This window comes from Mauremys mutica, chromosome 8, assembly GCF_020497125.1.
Source record: "Mauremys mutica isolate MM-2020 ecotype Southern chromosome 8, ASM2049712v1, whole genome shotgun sequence".
Lineage (NCBI taxonomy): Eukaryota > Metazoa > Chordata > Testudines > Geoemydidae > Mauremys > Mauremys mutica.
Genome location: NC_059079.1, coordinates 54094107 through 54118674, shown reverse-complemented (window position 1 = coordinate 54118674; position 24568 = coordinate 54094107). Strand labels below are relative to the sequence as shown.

At 45.7% G+C, this 24568-nt stretch overlaps 1 protein-coding gene across 1 annotated transcript in view; it reads left to right on the top strand.

Annotated features, from left to right (window-relative positions):
- RNF2 (ring finger protein 2) overlaps window positions 1-24568 on the top strand; it is a 57946-nt gene that overhangs the window by 24208 nt on the left and 9170 nt on the right. The window contains exons 2-4 of the mRNA XM_045028732.1: window positions 5474-5562; window positions 5900-6060; window positions 13807-14022. Coding sequence (XP_044884667.1) covers window positions 5476-5562; window positions 5900-6060; window positions 13807-14022 — 464 coding nt within the window. The 5' untranslated portion in view covers window positions 5474-5475. The remainder of the gene's footprint in view (window positions 1-5473; window positions 5563-5899; window positions 6061-13806; window positions 14023-24568) is intronic.

Below are 24568 nucleotides of genomic sequence, written 5' to 3'. Positions count from 1 at the left end.
AATGTACAGAAGATCAGACTTAGATGATCATGATGGACTCTTCTGGCCCTAAAGTCTATCTCAGGGGTCGGCAACCTGCGGCTCCCGGCTCGCCAGGGTAAGCACCCTGGCGGGCCGGCCCGGTTTGTTTATCTGCCGCGTCGGCAACTTCGGCCGATCGCAGCTCCCACTGGCCGCGGTTCGCAGTCCCAGGCCAATGCGGGAGGCAGGAAGTGGCGCGAGCCGAGGGATGTTCTAGCCGCGGCTTCCTGCCTCCCGCATTGGCCTGGGACCGCGGCCAGTGGGAGCCGCGATCGGCCGAAGTTGCCGACGCGGCAGATAAACAAACCGGGCCAGCTCTCCAGGGTGCTTACCCTGGCGAGCCGGGAGCCGCAGGTTGCCGACCCCTGGTCTATCTAAATGATTGTCATCTCATAACAGGTTCCCACCCCCCTCTCCCTTTTATGGTATTTGATAAAAGACGTAGAGGAGGTGACCAGGAAAATCTCACTAACAAATGGTACACCTCTACCTCGATATAATGCTGTCCTCGGGAGCCAAAAAAATCTTACCACATTACAGGTGAAACCGCGTTATATTGAACTTGCTTTGATCCACCGGAGTGCGCAACCCCACCCCCCCGGAGCACTGCTTTACCGCGTTATATCTGAATTCGTGTTATATCGGGTTGCATTATATCGAGGTTGAGGTGTATAGTATTTAAACAGATGTTAGTTTGTATTCTGCTATCATCTTCACCATTTGATAATGATCAAGTTTTGTGTTACAGATATTCTGTGGGAGATGTTGTGCAAAGGAGGGGCAGCATTCCTTTTCCTTTGCCCATAAATAGCAGTAAATATTGTGTGTGTTGGTTTAGATGTGCTGGGATCATGTATAGAAAAAAGAAATGAATACCATATCAAATTGGGGGACAGGAAATGAAAATTAAACAGGCTTCCAGCACTACTTGTTCTCAAATTACTAATCCCTTCTTCTGGATTTTGGGTTTACTGGACTCAGCTGTTGCATGAATACCACTATCAAAGCATACTCTGTAATTAAAAAAGTTTATATTTACAACTGCCCTGAGTTTGAAGTCTGAGCCAGTCAGAATGGTTGCAGGTGTTCTAGTGACTCTGACATCAGTAATGAGCAGATAGGTATCCCTCTGACTCCTATGTAAATCATATCCCTTGTTGTTAGTGACTCTGAAAAGATGATTGATCTGCTTATTCAAATTTGACTTTCTCTCCCCCTCACAGTCTCCCCTTCTTACAATTTTGTCAAAAGCACATGCTTTTTGTTAATTTTAGCTTGAAAAATCCTGCCTATATGTGAAACTGTTGAACTGTGGCACCCAGATACTATGGTGATGGCATTTTAGAATTACATATGAGTTTATTAAAAAGCAAAACAAAAATAGCCTCCCATATGCTTGTTGCCATTTTAACTGAACATTTTTGAGGGTACTAGCACAAAGTTGACTTGCAAAGGAAAAGAGGTGCCCTTTTTTCTTTAATGGAACTTTTCAGATTTCTGTCACTTCATAACTGTTTCTCTCTCTCTCTCCCTCTCCTGCCCCCATCCCACCCCCCCCAGGCCATTCCCACCCCACCCCACCTTTTTTTTTTTTTTTTTGCACTTGAAGTTCAGGCCTTAGTTTATTCTTTCTTCTTGGTAGGATTTTATCATAAGTAAAAAGAGTGAAAACTGAGACTGGAAAGAGTTTTTATTCAGAGTGTAAACAAAACCTTTTTTTTTTTTAATTCAGGTGGGCGGGGTGGAAAGGAAAGGCAGAAAGATCTTTTGTTAAAGATTCGATTTCCTCAGCTCTTATCTGAAGGGATTGTGAGGGTGTTCTCTAGCTTTCCAGGGAGTCTTCCTCAAAACCACAATAGATGAGATCAGGCTAACGTTCTCTATTTTCAGTGGGGAAAAAAGCTGGAAAAAAACATGCTGGCCGCCTCCTATGCTTTTTAAATAAAACACAAAATAAAGGATGCAAACCAATTTTGAAGGACATGTTTGAGATCAAAAACGCTTCTCTTCAGTAGTGGGAAAGGTGCCAGTATCTCTCCAATAGGAAACTACTAGTCCAGGGTCAATAAGTCATCCCATCACAGAGATTCTCACCAATGACCACTTTGTCTCTGCTAGGTTTTGGTGTATGATGAGAGGTACAGGTGTGAGGAAATTCTGTCATTAGCTGACCCTTTTCAGTCTGGCTTTAGAACTGGGAACAAAAACTGCTCAGGCCTCCTATGTGGAGAACTGTTAGGAAAATATCCATTGTAGCTGTGGCAGTTGCCTCTACTGTAAGCCACACAGAGGTGCTACAATTCCTGTCTGCGTAGATGGAGTTGCACTCCAAGTACTCTTGGATTCCCATGTAGCAGCAGAAACCATGTCTTTCTCCAACAACCAAACCCATCTTTTCTTGGCAAAGAGGTAACAGCATTTTCTTTAGACGTGACTCTCAATTAGCCAGGCCTCTGTCACCTCCAGACTGAATTATTGCAACATTCTCAATCTCTATAGCAATCTAATCATGAAGACTTCTCAGACACCTCAGCTAGTGCAGTACATGGCTGCTTGCTTACTCAGTGGTGTCTCATATATGTAGCATGTTATACCTGTGCACCATAATCTGCACTAACCTTCATTTTTGGGTACAATTTAAAATGCTGGTCATCATCTACAAAGACCTTTATGGTTTGGGCCCCGTCTACACTAGACATTGCCTCTCTCCTTATTCACCATCCTGGCAGTTGAGATCAGCTTGATTGCTCTTACAGACAAACCCTAGCTAAAGTTTTGTATATCAGGCAGCTGGGCATACCTAACAAAAGGCTCTTGATTCTGGACTATGCTTCCCTTGTTGGTCCAAGAGAGCCCCAGGTTTAATGACATTCAGGTCACAGTGCAAGGATTACTATTGCTTAGGCTTTGGCATGGTAGTCCACAGCTATGGGACCTGAAGCATGAATTAATTCAAGGAAATCCTGTGGCCTGTGTTACACAGGCGGTCAGAAGAAATGAACACACTGGCCTTAAAAATCTGTGAACCTATGGAAGTCTGTTGTCAGCTCAGCAAGCGCTCTAGACGTTTCAGATGGAAATCTGTTTGGGGACAGGAACTCTTATTTCTATGTTTGTACAGTGTGTAGCACAATGGAGCCCTGACATGCCTGAGTCTCAAGACACTACAGTGATATAAATGTTAATAATATGCTTACTGTTCACATTAGGTCTCCCCATCCTGTGAGTAACTTGCACCATTGCTGCAGCATCAGCACATCTCCATCAGCACAATCAATAGTGAGAGTGCTAATCTAAACAAGCCGCTGGCTCTGTGCGTGTGTGCGTGTGTGCATGTGCTCTGTGTTAAATAAATCTTCAGGACCCTGACACACTAGTCAAATCGTTGGCTGGATTCTCAGTATGTGTTCATTTTAGAGTTTACAGTCTGCAGTTAGCTATTCGCAGCATGTCAATTTCAGTAGTCTGTTAGGGCACTAAATTGATGTCTTATTTCTCTTATACACTCAGATAAACATGTCCCTTATGCCATAGAAAATATATTTTTATGCTACTAAAACAGGAGTTGACAGCCTAAATCCATCATCCTTTCCCAATTCTTCTGCCATCTCTCCAACCCCAAGTTATTATTTAGGTGTAATACTTGGCTTGCTGAGAACTACTTCTCATTTGACCATTCCTTTTCAGTAGGAACAGATGTGCTCCAAGCACCACGGCCAAGATTAAGATGAACAGGCATAGTAGTAACCTGTGCTGCTTCTTTTATCTCTTCTCCTCCCCCCCCCCCCAACCCCTCAAAAAAGTTATTTAAGCTTGTTCAACCTCCCTTGGAGCAAAGGAGTTGACATTTCTCATCTGGTAATTACTGTCCCTTATACACTTGGTAGTCATACAAAAATAGGATCTGCAACTTGGCTACACGTTGGGATGGTTTGGAAGTGCACATTTAGATATTTTTTTTAAAGTGAACTGAAAAAACTTCATTTTTTCCTCTTCTAGTACAGATATTTGCAACTATAATTTCCCATCATACTGTAGTCTCCTAATTCAGAAATAGCTATGTATACACACACACTCACAAAATAACTTTCTAGATTGCTCCACGTTCTTTTTGGAGAGTGTTCCTTCTTCCCCATCTGCCCCCTGTAATTAACTATTTTCTGTCCAGAAACTTTTTTGCGTTCCTTTTTCTATTATTTTGATCTTTACCGTTTGCATAAGGCTAAAGTAAGACTTTCTCCAGTGTGGCTATAATTGCAATATACTTGTCTACTGGTTTAAAAACTCAGAACTAACTGGGAGTTGGATGACTTGGATTCTACTCCTAAATCTGACACTGACTCCAGTTTGCAATGTTGTGCAAGCCATGTAAATGTTTCTGTACCTCCCCTTTATGAAAAGGAGGCATTCCTTTACCTGATTTTCTGTGGACTCATGACCATGTAAAGCATCTTGAAAACCTTGGGTGGATGGTGCTATGGAAATGCAGTCTTAAATTATTTTCATTCATTTCTTATGCTCAACTTTTTTTCAAGTATGCATTGTTGGAGAGAGAGTTGGCTTAACACCGCTCCCCCAATTAAGGAGAGAAACTAGGGTAGTGATAGTAGTTGTTTAGGCATATTGCTTATCTGAGACTTACCATTTCTGATGCTGATTCTCCTCATGCTTTCACCACTGTAAGTCAGAAGTAATTATAGTGAACCCAATGGAATCACACTGGTGTGAGAGGAGAATTGGGCTCATCATTGAAACCTAAAGCTAGAAACAGACTTTCTAAATGCCCCCAAACCCAGCTAGTCTTACTTCATGCATCAGTATTTTTTTAAAACTTGTTAGGAATGAAAACCACCTGTGAGCATTTGAGGGGAAAGGAGAAGGTGAGCGTATAGATTGTTCCTATAGGAACACTCACATCAGAGGGGAGTGAAGGTTGTCTGCGTGTAACTTTAGTGACTCTCCATTCCCTTAGCAAGTCAACCGTACTCAACCACAATGTGTTTTAAATGTCTTTCGGGTATGTATTTGATAGGGTGATGTGTGCAGCTCTTATGCTGTACTTCCTAGGTTTTGTGGTTTTGTCTTACGTTATTGTCCCTTAGCAACCTTAACTGACTTTCAAGATGTGTGTGTTTGAATAACATCCTTGGTTACACTTGTATGATTCCAGTTACGTGAGTGGGATTGTACATGTCTAGCTGAGAGTGGCATTTGGTGCTTATTCTGGCTGTTCTTCATCCTATAGGAACCATTTTTCTCATTTCTTCTTTATTAGAATAGAAATTGCAAATGCATCTGCAGAGAACCTGGGGATTGCTGTTTCTGTTAAAATGCTGAACCAGCACTACCATTTAAAGGGGAGGGAATCTGCTTCTAGCTTCAGTTAAACACACTTAAGCTTTTGTTTTATGATTGTTTATGTAATTTTTTCCCCTCTTCTCTTTTTTCCTAGCCATGTCTCAGGCTGTGCAGACCAATGGAACTCAACCTTTAAGCAAAACATGGGAGCTCAGTTTATATGAATTACAGAGAACACCTCAGGTAATACAGGTTAAGAAGATTATTTCATGCAAGGCACTGCCAGAAAACATAGTATGTAATATTTTTCTATAAATCCTAGAACAGTTTAATTTTGTTAAGTATTTTTTGTAAAATGCTTGGTAAAATCTCTAATTTACTATTTAAAATTGTAACACATTGAAAAACAAAACATAAACAATCCCCACATAGTTACAAATATAAAATTATGTAGCTTGCTTTTATTTTAAAGTGTTTTCTACAGTGTAGTGTATCTCTAATAATTTTCTTAGAAATAATGTAATCTTTGTATGTAAATAACTCCCATTAATATGATTTCACTTTAATATTTGACCATTAGGAAGCAATAACTGATGGCCTGGAAATAGTAGTGTCACCTAGAAGCCTGCACAGTGAACTGATGTGTCCCATTTGTTTGGATATGTTGAAAAACACCATGACAACAAAGGAATGCTTGCATCGTTTCTGTGCTGACTGTATCATTACAGCTCTCAGGAGTGGGTATGTAAGAAATAATGTATACCTAAGAATCCTGCCTTATTGCAGAGTGAGGGATGGTGGTCAAGAATCAAAATGATACAGTGAGGCCCCTTTGAAGCCCTATGTGTTCAAAGATACGGAAACACACCACTACCAGATTGCAAGGAACCAAAGAACATTGCATCCAGTACCTAAAGTGTGTACTCCAATGTTATTTCACTGTTTCAATGTTTGTTCTCTTGAGGCAGTCCAGGTGTTGGGAGGAAGTATACCCATTACCTTGTATACACCAATGTAGAAAAACTAAATTATCGTTTAAGGAACAGAAAAAAAAATCCTCCTTTCTTAAGCCAGCTAGGTCTAGTCACAATGGATTGTACCACAAGAATGAACTAAACTGTCTCAGTGGAATCTTACCAAATGAATATGTAAATGTATAGAGTACAAGATTCCCTAATGTGTGGAACAAGTATTTATTTTGTATTTAAAACAAATCCTAATTGATAACCATTCCTGACTATTTAAATTTAAAAGAATTTGCAATTGCCAGTCTTTTTACCATTAATTCAATGATACAAATATCAAACCTATGACATTATGATAATCATAATGACTGTGTTGAGATGTCCCATTTGATCCCCTTACTATTTTATTTGTGCCTTAGTTTAATCAGAACTGCAGTGATTAAGCCAGATACGTGTTTTTCAACCTTTTTTCATTTGCGGACCCCCTTGGAAATCTTAGATATAGTCCACAGACCCCCGCGGATCCATGGACCACAGGTTGAAAACTGCTGAGCTAGAGAAAATAGATGTCTTGGGGGAATATGGGCAATGCTGAACTACTCTGCAAAAATTAACCCTCCTGTCTTGGACAAGAAAAATTATGCATGTGTAAATAGATTGTTTTAATCTCATGTCCTGCAAAATGATTCCTATGTGTCGTGAAATGGAAACAAAAAATTTGTCGAGATATTTTCATTCATTATTGAATGAACTGGAACATGCAATAGAAGATGGTCTATTGGTCTCCATTGTGTAAATTAATTAGAAGTTGGAGTAGTAAGAATGTCAGTGAATGAAAACTGTCTGACACAAATATAGTTGCCATTATGGAGCTCTTGCTTTCATTAATCATAGAATCATAGATTATTAGGGTTAGAAGGGACCTCAGGAGATCATCTAGTCCAACCCCCTGCTCAAAGCAGGACCAATCCCCAAATGGCCCCCTCAAGGATTGAACTCACAACCCTGGGTTTAGCAGGCCAATGCTCAGACCACTGAACTATCCCTCCCCCTGTCTGCTGTTGGTCGCAGCAATCAGAACAGGACCCCAGTGCATTTCAGGGGGATGGTGTGCCCGCCACTGGCGTTGGTGAAGGACCCCTCGGCCCCCGGGACACAGGCATGGGACCTGCCTTTCCAGATGCAGCGGCTAATTCTGGGTGCCCAGGCTGCCACCCTCCAAGGGGCTGGGCGCTGCCCGGGCCTCCCGGCAGGGCCAGGGCTGCTCAGCACCGCTCAGGATCAAGCCCCGAGTCTGGCCCCCAACCCCTGCCCCCAGGCTGCCCATGCGGGAAGCCCCCTGTCCCCCCCGGCGGGGACCCGCCCAGCCACCGAACCCGCCTGCTGCGAATGGGCCCAGCGGGCTCCCGGGGCGGCCGCACGTGGGGGGAGCCCAGCGAATGTGAATTAACCAAGTCTAAGTAAAATCCTAGTGAAGAAAAGGCAGTTGGTAGTTTTCACATGATTTAGCAGGTCAAGCTAAAGAGTAGGATTCGTCACAGTTTTTAAACTTGATTTACTAACTTGGGTGAAAGCTATGAACTGTCTTGTCTAGGATGCTAAATTGAGTTAAAAGTATCTTTTTTACATTAATTAAGACACAATTTGAGAGGTTAAGGGGAAGAACCTGTCTGCAAAGAAAAGCAAGACACTTGAATCCTTAAATGTAAATATAAGCTGTGATCACTGCAGACTTCTCAGTGAGAATAACAACTCACTCTCACTCAGGGGAGGGAGTGTAATAACTACTGTCAAAGGCTTAGGCCGAAGGGTCTATTCCTAGAAAATACTAAGAGGATGTTGGATGTACAGTAAATGTCATAGGGAAAGCATAGGAGAACAGGAATTGAGAGGACTTGCAGCCAGAGGGAACAGGGGATATACCGGAGAATTGCACCATCACCAGGAAAAGACCAGTCATGTGACTGGGGACTTCTTACTGAGAAGAATAGATAGGCCTGTAACCAGAGCTGATCCAGAGAACAGAAGGGTGTGCTATCTGCCGGGTGCTAAGATACGGGATGTGGACCTGAGGCTGAAGAGGATCCTAACGGGAGTGGGAAAGAATCCACTGAGTGTCCTTCAGGTGGGAACAAATGATACGGCTAGATTCTCACTGGAATGTATCAAGGGAGACTATGCCGGGCTGGGAAAGATGATTAAGGAAATCGAGGCTCAGGTGATCTTCAGTGGGATTCTGTCTGTTCCTAGAGAAGGGCAACAAAGGTGTGACAAGATTAGGACGATCAACAGATGGCTCAGGCAGTGGTGCTATAAGGAGGGCTTTGGGATGTATGGCCACTGGGAGGCATTCATGGACAGAGGACTGTTCTCTTGGGATGGACTTCACCTGAGTAGGGAGGGAATAGATTTCTAGGATGGAGGCTGGCACAACTGATTAAGAGAGCTTTAAACTAGGAATTTGGAGGAGATGGTTGGGAGATGTCCAGGTAATCTCCACGCTGGATTTTAACATTGAGAGGGAAGAAAACGAAGTAAGAGAGGATACAGCTATGGGCAGGAGAATGGACATAAGGAGGAAGGGTAGTGTAGATACCAGTCTAATAGGTGATACTGGTGGTAGAATGTCTGTGCCTTATCGGGTAAAGAATGTGAGTGAAAGTAAACAGCAAAAATTAAGATGTTTGTACACCAATGCGAGGAGCCTAGGTTACAAAATGGAGGAACTAGAGTTACTAGTGCAGGAAGTGAAACCAGATATTATAGAGATAACTGAAACATGGTGGAATAGTAGTCATGCTGGAGTACAGGTATTGAAGGGTATATGCTGTTTAGAAAAGACAGATATAAAGGCAAAGGTGGTGGAGTAGCATTGTATATCAGTGATGAGGTAGACTAAAGAAATAAGAAGTGATGGAATGGATAAGACAGAGTCTGTCTGGGCAAAAATCACATTGGGGAAGAACGCTACTAGAACCTCCCCTGGGATAGTGCTTGGGGTGTGCTGTAGACCACCGGGATCTGATTTGGATATGGATAGAAACCTCTTTAATGTTTTTAATGAAATAAATACTAATGGGAATTGTCAAGTATCAGAGAGGTAGCCGTGTTAGTCTGGATCTGTAAAAAGCAACAAAGAGTCCTGTGGCACCTTAAAGACTAACAGATGTATTGGAGCATAAGCTTTCGTGGGTGAATACCCACTTCGTCAGACGCAATGGGAATTGTGTGATCATGGGAGACTTTAATTTTCCAGATATAGACTGTAGGACAAGTGCTAGTAATAATAATAGGGCTCAGATTTTCCTGGATGCAATAGCTGATTCCTTCACCAAGTAGTTGCTGAACCAACAAGAGGGGATGCCATTTTAGATTTGGTTTTGGTGAGTAGTGAGGACCTCATAGAAGACATGGTTGTAGGGGACAGCCTTGGTTCGAGTGATCATGAGCTAATTCAGTTCAAACTAGATGGAAGGATAACAAAAAATAGATCTGGGACTAGGGTTTTTGATTTCAAAAGGGCTAACTTTAAAGAATTAAGGAAATTAGTTAGGGAAGTGGATTGGACTGAAGAACTTGTGGATCTAAAGGCGGAGGAGGCCTGGAATTACTTCAAGTCAAAGTTGCAGAAACTATCAGAAGCCTGCATCCCCAGAAAGGGGAAAAAATTCATAGGCAGGAGTTGTAGACCAAGCATCTCAGAGAGGTGATTAAGAAAAAGCAGAAAGGAGGGATCAGCAAGGAAAGCTACCTTATCAGAACATGTAGGGATAAAGCGAGAGAGGCCAAAAGCCATGTAGAGTTGGACCATGCAAAGGGAATTAAAACCAATAGTAAAAGGTTCTATAGCCACATAAATAAGAAGAAAACAAAGAAAAAAAGTGGGACCGCTAAACACTGAGCATGGAGTGGAGGTTAAGGATAATCTAGGCATGGCCCAATATCTAAACAAATATTTTGCCTCAGTCTTTAATGCGACAAATGAGCTTAGGGATAATGGTAGGATGAGAAATGGGAATAAGGATATGGAGGTAGATATTGTGATGGCTTGGATCACAGAAACGCCCTTGGGGCTGCCAACTGATGTGCCAAGACTACTGCCCATTTCCCCTGCCAGCTTGGGACTCCAGCACCCTGTCCTGTTGAGCCAGACATGCCAGTTTGCTCCAACACAGACCCAGGGTCTGAACCATGTGCCCCACAGCTGCAGACTTAACTGATGTTTAAGAAGGCAACTTAAGAAGTGTTCCTGTCTTTAAACACTCAGATGCCCAACTCCCAATGGGGTCCAAACCCTGAATAAATCCGTTTTACCTTGTATAAAGCTTATAGAAGGCGAACAATTTATGAGTTTACCCTGTAGAACACTGATGGAGAGAGATGCACAGCTGTTCCCCCCCCCCCAGGTATTAATACATACTCTGGGTTAATTAATAAGTAAACAGTGCTTTTATTAAATACAGAAAGTAGGATTTAAGTAGTTCCAAGTAATAGCAGACAGAACGAAGTGCATTACCAAGCAAAATAAAATAGAACATGCAAGTCTGTGTCTAAGAAAACTGAATACAGATAAAAACCTCACCCAGTAAGCTTCCTTTTACAGACTAGCCTCCTTCTAGTCTGGGTGCAGCAATCACTCACACTCCCGGGGTTACTGTCGTTTGTTCCAGTTTCTTTTAGGTATCCTTTGGGGTGGAGAGGCTATCTCTTTAGCCAGCTGAAGAAAAAATGGAGGGGTCTCCCACAGGCTTAAATAGACTCTCCCGTGAGTGGAGACCCCCTCCTCTCTCCTATGCAAAGTCCAGCTCCAAGATGGAGTTTTGGAGTCACATGGGCAAGTCATATGTCCATGCATGACTCCGTTTTTACAGGCAGCAGCCATTGCTTACCTGAGGCCGCTACCTTAAACGTTCTCATGTAGACTTCTTATGTGATTTGGAGCCTTCCAAGATCCATTGTCACTTAAGTGCTTGATTGGGCACTTAATTTGCACATTCCTTTTTCAAGAAGCTGACCAAATGCTTTACAAAGGCTATTTAAAAATCAAGCCAGTACACAGCCAATATTCATAACTTTGTATACAGAAATGATATATGCATACAAATAGGATTAATAGATTCAGTAGATCATAACCTTTACATAGATATATTACATGGCATATGTAGCATAAAACATATTCTAGTTATGTTATATATACATTCATAAGCATATTTCCATAAAGCCTTATGGGGGGCACCGTCACAGATATTACCACATCCGAGGTAGAAGCCACACTCAAACAGCTTAATGGGACTAAATTGGGGGGCCAAGATAATCTTCATTCAAGATTATTAAAGGAACTGGCAGATGAAATTGCAAGCCCATTAGCAAGAATTTTTAATTAATCTGTAAACTCAGGGGTTGTACCATATGACTGGAGAATTGCTAACATCAGGGCTGGCTTTAGGCCGATTCGCCCAATTCCTTTTTAATTTTTACTCACCCGGCGGCAGTCTGGATCTTCGGCGGCATTTCGGCAGTGGGCCCTTCACTCGCTCCGGGTCTTTGGTGGCATTTCAGCAGCGGGTCCTTGAGTGCCACCGAAGACCCAGAGCGAGTGAAGGACCTGCTGCCGAAGTGCCGCTGAAGACCTGAAGTGCTGCTGCGTGAGTCCGAATTGGGCCCCGCACTTGCTAAAGCCAGCCCTGGGTAACATAGTTCCTGTTTTTAAGAAAGAAAAAAGTAGTGATCTGGGTAACTACACGGCTGTTAGTTTGACATCTGTAGTATGCAAGGTCTTGGGGGAAAAAAAATTTGAAGGAGAAAGTAGTTAAGGACATTGAGGTCAATGGTAATTGGGACAAAGTACAACATGGTTTTACAAAAGGTAGATCGTGCCAAACCAACCTGATCTCCTTCTTTGAAAAGGTAACAGATTTCTTAGACAAAGGAAACGCAGTGGATCTAATTTACCTCTATTTCAGTAAGGCATTTGATATGGTTCCACATGGGGAATTATTAGCTAAATTGGAAAAGATGGGGATCAATATGAAAACTGAAAGGTGGATAAGGAACTGGCTAAAGGGGAGACTACAACGGGTCGTACTGAAAGATGAACTGTCGGGCTGGAGGGAGGTTACTAGTGGAGTTTCTCAGGGATCGGTTTTGGGACCAGTCTTATTTAATCTTTTTATTACTGACCTTGGCATAAAAAGTGGGAATGTGCTAAAATAAAGTTTGTGGATGACAAAGGTGGGAGGTATTGCCAATACAGAAAAGGACTGAGATATCATACAGGAAGATCTGGATGACCTTGTAAACTGGAGTAATAGTAAAAGGATGAAATTTAATAGTGAAAAGTGCAAAGTCATGCATTTAGGGATTAACCAGAATTTTTGTTATACGATGGGGACGCATCACTTGAAAGTAACAGGAGGAGAAGGACCTTGGAATATTGGTTGATCACAGGATGACTATGAGCCGCCAATGTGATATGGCTGTGAAAATAGCTAATGCGGTTTTGAGATGCATCAGGCGAGGTATTTCCAGTAGAGATAAGGAGGTGTTAGTACCATTATACAAGGCACTGGTGAGACCTCATCTGGAATACTGTGTGTAGTTCTGGGTCTCCCATGTTTAAGAAGGATGAATTCAAACTGGAACAGGTACAGAGAAGGGCTACTAGGATGATCCAAGGAATGGAAAACCTGTCTTATGAAAGGAGACTCAAAGAGCTTGGCTTGTTTAGCCTAACCAAAAGAAGATTGAGTGGGGATATGATTGCTCTCTATAAATATATCAGAGGGATAAATACCAGGGAGGGAGAGGAATTATTTAAGCTCAGTACCAATTTGAACACAAGAACAAATGGATATAAACTGGCCATCAGGAAGTTTAGATTTGAAATTAGACAAAGGTTTCTAACCATCAGAGGAGTGAAGTTCTGAAACAGCCTTCCAAGGGGAGCAGTGGGGGCAAAAGACATATCTGGCTTCAAGACTAAGCTTGATAAGTTTATGGAGGGGATGGTATGATGGGATAGCCTAATTTTGGCAATTAATTGATCTTTGACTAATAGCAGTAAATATGTCCAATGTCCTGTTAGATGGGGTTGGGTCTGAGTTACTACAGAGAATTCTTTCCTGGGTGTCTGACTGGTGAGTCTTACTCACATGCTCAGGGTTTAACTGATCGCCATATTTGGGGTCGGGAAGGAATTTTCCTCCGGGGAGATTGGCTGAGGCCCTGGGAGTTTTTCGCCTTCCTCTGCAGCGTGGGACATGAGTCACTTGCTGGAGGATTCTCTGCACCTTGAAGTCTTTAAGCCACGATTTGAGGACTTCAGTAGGTTAGGGGTTTGATACAGGAGTGAGTGATTCTGAGTAAGATTCTGTGCTGCGTTGTACAGGAGATCAGACTAGACAATCATAATGGTCCCTTCTGACCTTAAAGTCTATGGTTCTTTGAACTGCATCACAACAGGGAACTCTGGATTACAGCCACGAACAGCATTCATTGTCACCTTTCTTTTTTGTTGGTTTAGAAACAAAGAGTGTCCCACATGTCGTAAAAAGCTTGTTTCCAAAAGATCACTGAGACCAGATCCAAATTTTGATGCCCTCATCAGTAAAATTTACCCAAGTCGTGATGAATATGAGGCTCATCAAGAGAGAGTTCTAGCAAGGATCAGTAAGCACAATAACCAGCAAGCTCTGAGCCACAGCATTGAGGAAGGATTAAAGATTCAAGCAATGAACAGGTATGGGGCTCTAAAGGTGGGTTGTTTGTGTTATTGTAACATTAACTTAAAATTCAAAGCAAATTAAACCATAAAAACTTTGAGTGCTTGAGCACGTCGATTCCATTCTAAGTGTGCGCACGCCCATGTGTGCAGCCGTCGGAGATTTTTGCCTCAGTGGTATCCGTAGGGTCGGCTGTAGCGCCCTCTGGAGTGCCGCACCCATGCGTCGGTATATTAGGTGCTGCTGGCCCTACACCCTCTCAGTTTCTTCTTACCGCCCATAGTGGTTAGTTGCAGCGCCTTTCCCTTGCCTTGCAAGGGCTAGTGGTTCTTCAGTTCAGTCTTTGAGCGTTAAGGCTTTGTAAATAGTTTGTTTACAGTAGTTAGTTAATAAGTAGTTGTTAAGTAGTGTAGTTAGAGATCGAGTCCCAGCAGGGACTTCGCCCCAGGTGGGACATGCCCTGATCTCCAGGTTTTAAGCCCTGCTCTGACTGTAACAGGCCTATGCCTGTTCGTGACCCCCATAGCAGCTGCCTCAAATGCTTGGGGGAATCACATGTGAAGGAGAAGTGTCGCATCTGTAAGAACTTTCGTCCCACAACTCAGAAAGAGTGAGACATCTGTTTGAGGGCCCTCCTCCTGGAGGCTGTTCTCTGTCTGGAGTCCAAGCCTTCCTGGCCAGACTCTGTCCCGAGCACCTCAGCCTCGGTGCGCAGCGCACCTCCGGCACTAGTGTCTAAGAGGTCAAAGAAGTGACTCCCTGGCACCAAGAAGGGCAAAGGACCCAGTTCGGGCCGACAACCCACACTGGAGCCACATGGGGATGCTCCCTCCCAATGGGGCCCTCTAGCTCCCACAGGGATTTGCCACTGATTCCAGGAGGTGGTAGGGGACCCAGACTGGTGGCAGTGATTATGCCTTCCTGGCGCATAGAGCGCAGAGGCCTCTACCAACACCTCCAGCACCATGTGTGTTGCAGGTCATGGCAAAGGCTTCCAGTGAGGGCAAGCCAGCCATAAAGACCCCCAAGAGGGCGGGCGAACGATGCCATTCTTTGGAGATGAGACAGCGCTCTCCATCTCTGCACCCCAGGTCTCTGTCTTCTGTGGGACATCCTACATTGCCAGCACCATGCTCATGGTCTCCCCTCTTGATGCAGGTCGCCTAGAAGAAGGCATCAGTCACTGTATTGCCGGCACCAATCATCCTCCCACCAGCTGTCTCTTTGCCTCAGATCCCCATGGTGGGAGCAGTCCCCCCAACCTGAGCACTGATCCTCCTACTCGAGGCACCGGTCTCCTGCGGCAATGGTTAGCTATGAGATGCAAGCTTCAATGGCCCCTCCGTGGTCACTGGAAGGTGTTTCCTCTGGTTTCAGAAATGGAATTCAGTCCTTCTCCACGACTGCACCGGTGCGAGTGGGCACCCGAGGCTGTGTTGACCTCTGCGATGCCGTCGTGGCAGCAAGGCCATTGGCCAGCACAATGGCCCTACTGGAGCAAGTGGGGCATGCCTGTGATGCTGATGCCTCAGTCAGTCCATTCCTCAGTGACCGTCTCAGAGCAACAACCACTGGCACTGGCAGCACCAAGCTCGGTGTGCGAGGCACAGTCGGAGGCTGGGATAGAGGAGCAAGCGCTTACCCCGAAACCCTCTTTCGTTGTGGGGGATGATCCCTCAGGGCCCCCCCAGGGACCCAGTCGTCATCCTCATCCCCATATGAGGTGGTGGTGAGCCTCTCCTGCACCAGCCCGCCAGACAATTTCAAAGAACATCAGGCCCTGCTTCGTGGGGTGGCTACGAACTTAGGCTTGGAAGTGGAGGAGATGGCCAAACAAGCAGACACCCTGTTCAATGTGCTCTCGGCTTCTACCCCTGTCTGTGTTGTGCTACCAGTACACGATGGTGTCCTAAAAATAGCAGAAGCCCTTTGGCAAATTCCTTCTTCCATCCCTCACACCTCCAAGAATGCTGAGGAAAAAGTATTTCCTCCTGGCCAAAGGGTTTGAATATTTGTATACCCACCCTCCCCTGGGCTCGCTGATAGTCTCGGTGGCCAACGAGAAGGAGAGATAAGGGCAAACCGGTTTGGCCCTGAAGAATAAAGAGGCCAAGACACTGGACCTTTTTGGGAGAAAGATTTATTCGATGGTCAGCCTTCAATTCTGGGTGGCCATCCATCAGGCTCTCTTGGGGAAGTATAACTTCAACCTATGGGACTTCCTCCATAAATTCAAGGACTCACTGCCCCAGGACTTGGCCCAGGAATTCAGGGCCCTGGTGGAGGAAGATATGATGGAGGCAAGGTGCTCTATCCAAATAGCGTGGGACGTGGACAATTCAGCAGCTACGGTGGTCGCGTTGGCGGTGGTCATGAGGAGGAGCTCTTGGCTTCAGACCACTGGCCTGTCCCAGGAGATGCAGGCCTCGATCCAGGATCTTTCCTTTGATGGGAATGGGCTCTTCGCAGAACAGATTGACCTGAGGCTGCATGGACTGAAGGACACTTGGGCCACCCTTTGCTTGCTAGGTCTGCATATGCTGCAGTCGATGAGGAAGCAGTTCCAGCCACTCCCACCGCTAAGACCTTGGCAGCCTCGACAGGGGCCTGCAAGGAGAAGGGATAGAGACAAGATTTGGTCATCGCCGCCTTTCCTCCTCCCACTTCCCTGTGCAATCTGGCCCATTGAAGCCTCTCACGGCGAGAAGTGCTTGTTTTGAGGGTGTGCTCGAGAGCGATGCCCCAGTCAACTCCCTTGTTCTTTCCTCAACCATCATTGTCCCTACTGTTCAGCCTGGTCACGGGTCATCTCAGACCATTGGGTGCTAGGCATTGTATCTTGGGGCTACACCCTGCAATTCTCGGCCACCCCCCCGCCTTCCCTGTCCCTCTTCAGGGACTCGTCTCACAAGCAGCTCCTCATTCAAGAGGTTGAGAACCTCATGCAACTGGGAGCAGTGGAGGAGGTCTCCTGGGATGTGAGGGGAAAAGGATTCTAACTCCTGCTATTTCCTAACTCTGAAAGCGAAAGGGGGTCTAAGACCCATTCTGGACCTGCAGCACCTCAACAAGTTACTCAGAAACTTGAAGTTACACATGGTCTCCCTGGATCTGGGAGACTGGTACGCCACCCTCGATCTGAAGAATGCCTATTTCCATATCTGCATCTTCCAAGGTCACAGACAATTCCTCAATTTTGTGGTGGGCGGACACCATTTCCAGTTCACGGCGCTGCCCTTTGGCCTCTCGTCTGCCTCGAGGGTGTTTTACAAAATGCATGGCACCAGTGGCTGCTTACCTCAGGCGCCGAGCGGTTCAGGTCTACCTATATCTTGATGATTTGCTCATCAAGGGCAGATCTCGGGAACAGGTGCAAAGACGCCTCGATCTGGTTCATTCCACCCACCGCAACCTGTGCCTGTTGGTAAACAAAAAGAAATTGATCTTAAGGCCGGTGCAATGAATAGAGTTCATTAGGGCGGTTCTCGACTCCACACGAGCCAGAGCCTTCCTTCTGGAGATGCATTTCCAGGCTAAAACTACCCACTCACCACTGCTCACACCTGCCTGCAGTTGGGCCACATGGCTGCATGTACGTATGTGGTCCAGCATGCCTGGATCCATCTCCAGCCAATGCAGAAGTGGTTGGCGTCGGTCTACATCCCCAGTAGATACGATCTACACCTGGTGGTCAGGGTGCTGGTTCACATCCAATCGTTCCTGGATTGGTGGTTGAGCCCTGAAGTGGTGTTGGAGGAAGTTCCCTTCGCAACTCCCGACCCTGGTTTCTGATGCCTTAGACCTGGGTTGGGAAGCCCACCTGGGCAAGCTCAGCACACAAGGCCACTGGTCGTGGGATGATCTGTCCCTCCACATAAACACCAGGGAGCTCAAAACAGTTCACCTGGCCTGCCAGGCTTTCCTGCCCCAAGTGAAGGGCAAGGTGGTGCAGGTCATGACAGACAATACCACAGTGATGTATTATATCAACCGGTAGGGCGGAGCCAGGTCATCAGTCCTTTGCCAAGAAGCTTTCCACCTGTAGGGCTTCTGTGTGCAGCATGCCATCTATCTGGTGACCGCGCATCTGCACAGGGCCAAGAACGTGGTAGCACATCGCCTTAGCGGGACCTTCGTCTCGCCATGAGTGGTCAATCCACCCGGAGGTGGTCAATGTGATCTTCCAGAGGTGGGGACCCCCTAGGTGGATCTGTTCGCATCTCATCAGAACAGGAAATGTCCCGTGTTCTGGGGATTGGAGAAGGGCTCCCTGTCAGACGCCTTTCTGTTCCCATGGTCGGAGGCTCTGATGTATGCCTTCCCACTGGTGCTGCTAATCCACAAGGTTCTTATGAAGATCAAATTGGACAAGGAGAAGGTGATCCTGACTGCTGGCGAGGCCATGCAAGAGCTCTGGTTCGGCATGCTGATGCACCTTTTGGTAGCTGCCCCACTGCAGCTCTCCTCTGGCCAGACCTGCTGTCCCAGAACCATGGCAGTCTTCAGCAGCTGAACCTGGTGGCACTGCACTTGACAGCATGACTTCTGCATGGCTAAATGCTGAGGAATGGGAATGCTCAGCCCGAGTCCAACAGGTCTTGTTGGGTAGCAGAAAGCCCTCCACCAGAGCAACCTACCTGGTCAAGTGGAAAAAGTTTGTGTGCTGGGCCTCAGACTGGGGTTTCCGGGCTGAGCAGTCCTCGCTGTGGGTGATCCTGGACTATCTTCTACACCTCAAGCTCCAGTCATTGTCCCTGTCATCGATCAAAGTCCACTTGGCCACTATTTCAGCCTTCCACACTCCACTCCAGGGCAGGTTGGTTTTTGCTCATGACATGATGGTCTGGTTTTTGAAAGGTGTGGAGCATCTCTACCCACATGTCAGTGATCCCATCCTTCCCTGGGACCTGAATCTCATGCTAAAGCTGTGGCTCATGGGTCCTCCCTTAGAGCCTCTAGCTCCTGCCCCCTTCTCCTCCTCTTCTGGAAAGTTTCTTCCCTGGTTGCAATAATCATAGAATCATAGAATATCAGGGTTGGAAGGGACCTCAGGAGGTCATCTAGTCCAACCCCCTGCTCAAAGCAGGACCAATTCCCAACTAAATCATCCCAGCCAGGGCTTTGTCAAGCCTGACCTTAAAAACCTCTAAGGAAGGAGATTCCACCACCTCCCTAGGTAACCCATTCCAGTGCTTCACCACTCTGAGTGAAAAAGTTTTTCATAATATCCAACCTAAACCTCCCCCACTGCAACTTGAGACCATTGCTCCTTGTTCTGTCATTGGGTACCACTGAGAACAGTCTAGATCCATCCCCTTTGGAACCCTCTTTCAGGTAGTTGAAAGCAGCTATCAAATCCCCCCTCATCCTTCTCTTCTGCAGACTAAACAATCCCAGTTCCCTCAGCCTCTCCTCATAAGTCATGTGCTCCAGCCCCCTAATCATTTTTGTTGCCCTCCGCTGGACTCTTTCCAATTTTTCCACATCCTTCTTGGAGTGTGGGGCCCAAAATTGGACACAGTACTCCAGATGAGGCCTCACCAATGTCGAATAGAGGGGAATGATCACATCCCTCGATCTGCTGGCAATGCCCCTACTTATACAGCCCAAAATGTCATTAGCCTTCTTGGCAACAAGGGCACACTGTTGACTCATATCCAGCTTCTCATCCACTGTAACCCCTAGGTCCTTTTCTGCAGAACTGCTGCCTAGCCATTCGGTCCCTAGTCTGTAACAGTGAATGGGATTCTTCTGTCCTAAGTGCGGGACTCTGCACTTGTCCTTGTTGAACCTCATCAAGTTTCTTTTGGCCCAGTCCTCTAATTTGTCTAGGTCCCTCTGTATCCTATCCCTACCCTCCAGCATATCTACCACTCCTCAAAGTTTAGTGTCATCTGCAAACTTGCTGAGAGTGCAGTCCACGCCATCCTCCAGATCATTAATGAAGATATTGAACAAAACAGGCACCAGGACCGACCCTTGGGGCACTCCACTTGAAACCGGCTGCCAACTAGACATGGAGCCGTTGATCACTACCCGTTGAGCCCGACGATCTAGCCAGCTTTCTATCCACCTTATAGTCCAATCATCCAGTCCATACTTCCTTAACTTGCTGGAAAGAATACTGTGGGAGACTGTGTCAAAAGCTTTGCTAAAGTCAAGGAATAACACATCCACTGCTTTCCCCTCATCCACAGAGCCAGTTATCGCCTCATAGAAGGCAATTAGGTTAGTCAGGCATGACTTGCCCTTGGTGAATCCATGTTGACTGTTCCTGATCACTTTCCTCTCCTCTAAGTGCTTCAGAATTGATTCCTTGAGGACCTGCTCCATGATTTTTCCAGGGACTGAGGTGAGGCTGACTGGCCTGTAGTTCCCCGGATCCTCCTCCTTCCATTTTTTAAAGATGGGCATTACAGTAGCCTTTTTCCAGTCATCCGGGACCTCCCCCGTTTGTCATGAGTTTTCAAAGATAATGGCCAATGGCTCTGCAATCACATCTGCCAACTCCTTTAGCACCCTCGGATGCAGCGCATGCGGCCCCATGGACTTGTGCTCGTCCAGTTTTTCTAAATAGTCCCGAACTACTACTTTCTCCACAGAGGGCTGGTCACCTTTTCCCCATACTGTGCTGCCCAGTGCAGCAGTCTGGGAGCTGACCTTGTTTGTGAAGACAGAGGCAAAAAAAGCATTGAGTACATTTGCTTTTTCCATATCCTCTGTCACTAGGTTGCCTCCCTCATTCAGTAAGGGGCCCACACTTTCCTTGACTTTCTTGTTCTAACATACCTGAAGAAACTCTTCTTGTTACTCTTAACAACTCTTGCTAGCTGCAACTCCAAGTATGATTTGGCCTTCCTGATTTCAGTCCTGCATGCCTGAGCAATATTTGTATACTCCTCCCTGGTCATTTGTCCAAGCTTCCACTTCTTGTAAGCTTCTTTTTTGTGTTTAAGATCAGCAAGGATTACATTGTTAAGTCAAGCTGGTCGCCTGCCATATTTACTATTCTTCCTACACATCGGGATGGTTTTTTCCTGCAACCTCAATAAGGATTCTTTAAAATACAGCCAGCTCTCCTGGACTCCTTTCCCCCTCATGTTATTTTCCCAGGGGATCCTGCCCATCAGCTCCCTGAGGGAGTCAAAGTCTGCTTTTCTGAAGTCCAGGGTCTGTATTCTGCTGCTCTCCTTTCTTCCTTGTGTCAGGATCCTGAACTCGACCATCTCATGGTCACTGCCTCCCAGGTTCCCATCCACTTTTGCTTCCCCTACTAACTCTTCTCTGTTTGTGAGCAGCAGGTCAAGAAGAGCTCTGCCCCTAGTTGGTTCCTCCAGCACTTGGACCAGGAAATTGTCCCCTACACTTTCCAAAAACTTCCTGGATTGTCTGTGCACCCCTGTATTGCTCTCACAGCAGATATCAGGGTGATTAAAGTCTCCCATGAGAACCAGGGCCTGCGATCTAGTAACTTCTACTAGTTGCCAGAAGAAAGCCTCGTCCACCTCATCCCCCATGTCTGGTGGTCTATAGCAGACTCCCACCATGACATCACCCTTGTTGCTCACACTTCTAAACTTAATCCAGAGACTCTCAGTTTTTTCTGCAGTTTCAGACTGGAGCTCTGAGCAGTCATACTGCTCTTACTACAATGCAACTCCCCCACCTTTTCTGCCCTGCCTGTCCTTCCTGAACAGTTTATATCCATCCATGACAGTACTCTAGTCATGTGAGTTATCCCACCAAGTCTCTGTTATTCCAATCGCATCATAGTTCCTTGACTGTGCCAGGACTTCCAGTTCTCCCTGCTTGTTTCCCAAGCTTCTTGCATTTGTGTATAGGCACTTAAGATAACTCGCTGATTGTCCTGCTTTCTCAGTCTGAGACTTGCACTCTCCTGCTTGTGCTTCCTCCTGGTATCCCGTTTCCCCACTTACCTCAGGGCTTTGGTCTCCTTCCCCCGGTGAACCTAGTTTAAAGCCCTCCTCACTAGGTTAGCCAGCCTGCTTGCGAAGCTGCTCTTCCCTCTCTTCGTTAGGTGGAGCCCGTCTCTGCTTAGCACTCCTCCTTCTTGGAAGACCATCCCATGGTCGAAGAATCGAAAGCCTTCTCTCCGACACCACCTGCGTAGCCATTCATTGACTTCCACAATTCGATGATCCCTACCCAGGCCTTTTCCCTGCACAGGGAGGATGGACGAGAACAACTCTTGCACCTCAAACTCCTTTATCCTTCTTCCCAGAGCCACGTAGTCTGCAGTGATCCGCTCAAGGTCATTCTTGGCAGTATCATTGGTGCCCACGTGGAGAAGCAGGAAGGGGTAGCGATCCGAGGGCTTGATGAGTTCGGCAGTCTCTCCGTCACATCGTGAATCCTAGCTCCTGGCAAGCAGCAGACCTCTCAGTTTTCTCGGTTGGGGCGGCAGATAGATGACTCAGCCCCCCTGAGGAGGGAGTCCCCAACCACCACCACCCTCCTCCTTCTCTTGGGAGCGGTGGTCGTGGAACCCCCATCCCTAGGACAGTGCATCTCATGCCTTCTAATCGGTGGAGTCTCCTTCTGCTCCCTTCTCTCAGATGTACCATCTACTCCTCTCTCCGCATTAGTACCTGTGGAAAGAACATGAAAACGGTTGCTGATCTGTATCTCCATTGCTGGTACATGGACTTTCCTCTTTCTTCTTCTGGTGGTCACATGCTGCCAAATTTCTTCACCGTCCCTCTCTCTCCTCTGCACAGCCTGCTCCGATTCTTCAAGATAAGAATTCTTCAATAATGTCCACCCGTAGGGTCTCTGAGATCAGGGCACTTACTTCAGAGCCACCCTATACCGTGTTCTACAAGGACAAGGTCCAACCTGCATCCGCATCCTGCGTTCCTGCCGAAGGTAGTTTCACAGTTTCATACCGGTCTAGACATATACTTACCTATCTTCTTTCCAAAGCCTCATAAATTGAGAGAGGCGTGCAAATTTCATGCCCTGGACATCAGGAGGGTGCTTGCCTTCTACATCAACAGGACCAAGAAGTTTTGTAAGTCAACACAGTTGTTTGCTGTGGTGGCAGACAGGATGAAAGGTCGCCCAATGTCTGTGCAGAGGATTTCATCTTGGATCATAACCTGCATCCATTACTGCTATGACTTGGCAAAAGTGCCTCCACCGGTGTCTGCGACTGCCCACTCGACATGGGTGCAGGCATAGTTGGCAGCCTTCCTGGCCCAGGTGCCGATTCAGGATATCTTGCAGGGCCGCTATCTGGTAATCTATCCACCTGTTTACGTTTCATACGCTCACCTAGTAAGCCCGGGACGATGCTAGCTTTGGTAGAGCTGTGTTGCAAGCCACACAGCCATGAACTCCGAGCCTGCCACCAGGGATACTGCTTGTGAGTTACCTAGAATGGAATTGACATGAGTAAGCACTCTAAGAAGAAAATAAGTTACTTACCTTTTGTAATTGTTGTTCTTAGAGATGTGTTGCTCATGTTCATTCCATTACCCGCCCTCCTGTCCCTCTGTTGGAGTTGCCGGAAAGAAGGCACCGAGAGGGCGTAGGATTGGCAGCATCTAATACACCAATGCATGGTATATTAAGAGGGTGCTACAGCCGACCTTACAAATACTGCTGAGGCAAAAGTCTCCTGCCATGCACATGTGCTCGCACACACCTAGAATGGAATGAACATGAGCAACACATCTCAAAGAACAACAGTTACGAAAGGTAGGTAAACGTTTTTTTCCAGATAATTTTTATCTGGGTCTTAAAAAAAATAAAATTTCCTACCTTTTGACCAGCAATTTGAGTTCCTGTATCGCATCCCAAACTCTCCATGACAGCAAATATTAGGCTTCACAAACTAGTGATTGTATTGTGTGCAAAAGATGGACATCAGTATCACAGTAAGAACCCGCTTGCAAATCAGTAAAAGTATAGGCATTGCAGTATTTTTACACGATCATACAGATTCTCAAATAATACAATACAGTGAAATCTGTACAAAGAATCACCCCTTTTGGGCAACCTTGTGTCTGAAGAGAACACCCCTAAGGTACTTCTAGATGTTTTAGAATATAATTCTGCTGTGTTTATTGAAGGTTGCCCCCCCAGACACTTTGTTAATCTGCTAGTTTTATCAGTTCTTTGATTGGTCCCGTAGAGTGAAAAGCATGTCCTACCATAATGTCTCTACAGTTTAATAATATTGCATAATTTTGATAACATTTTGTCTTGCAAAATTATACTTGACCTGGGATAAGGGATTTTGTTTTGGTTTGGTAAGTAAAATCTCATTAGTAGGGATTTTTGTTCTTGGTTGTCTGCTGTCATGGGGGATGAGGGTAAACAGGCAAATAGATCTTGCATTTGGACTGGGACATTTTAATGACAATTTATTTTGCAAGATTGAAAGGCATACATACAATTTCTCAGCTTGCTGTAGCACTATATTTAAGTCTAAAAGAGAAACAATTTGTATAAATAAAGTATAAAATAAAATATGCTTGAAACTCACACTGGTGGTACAGATATGATTACTCTTTCACAGTGCTCAAAGTAACTAATATG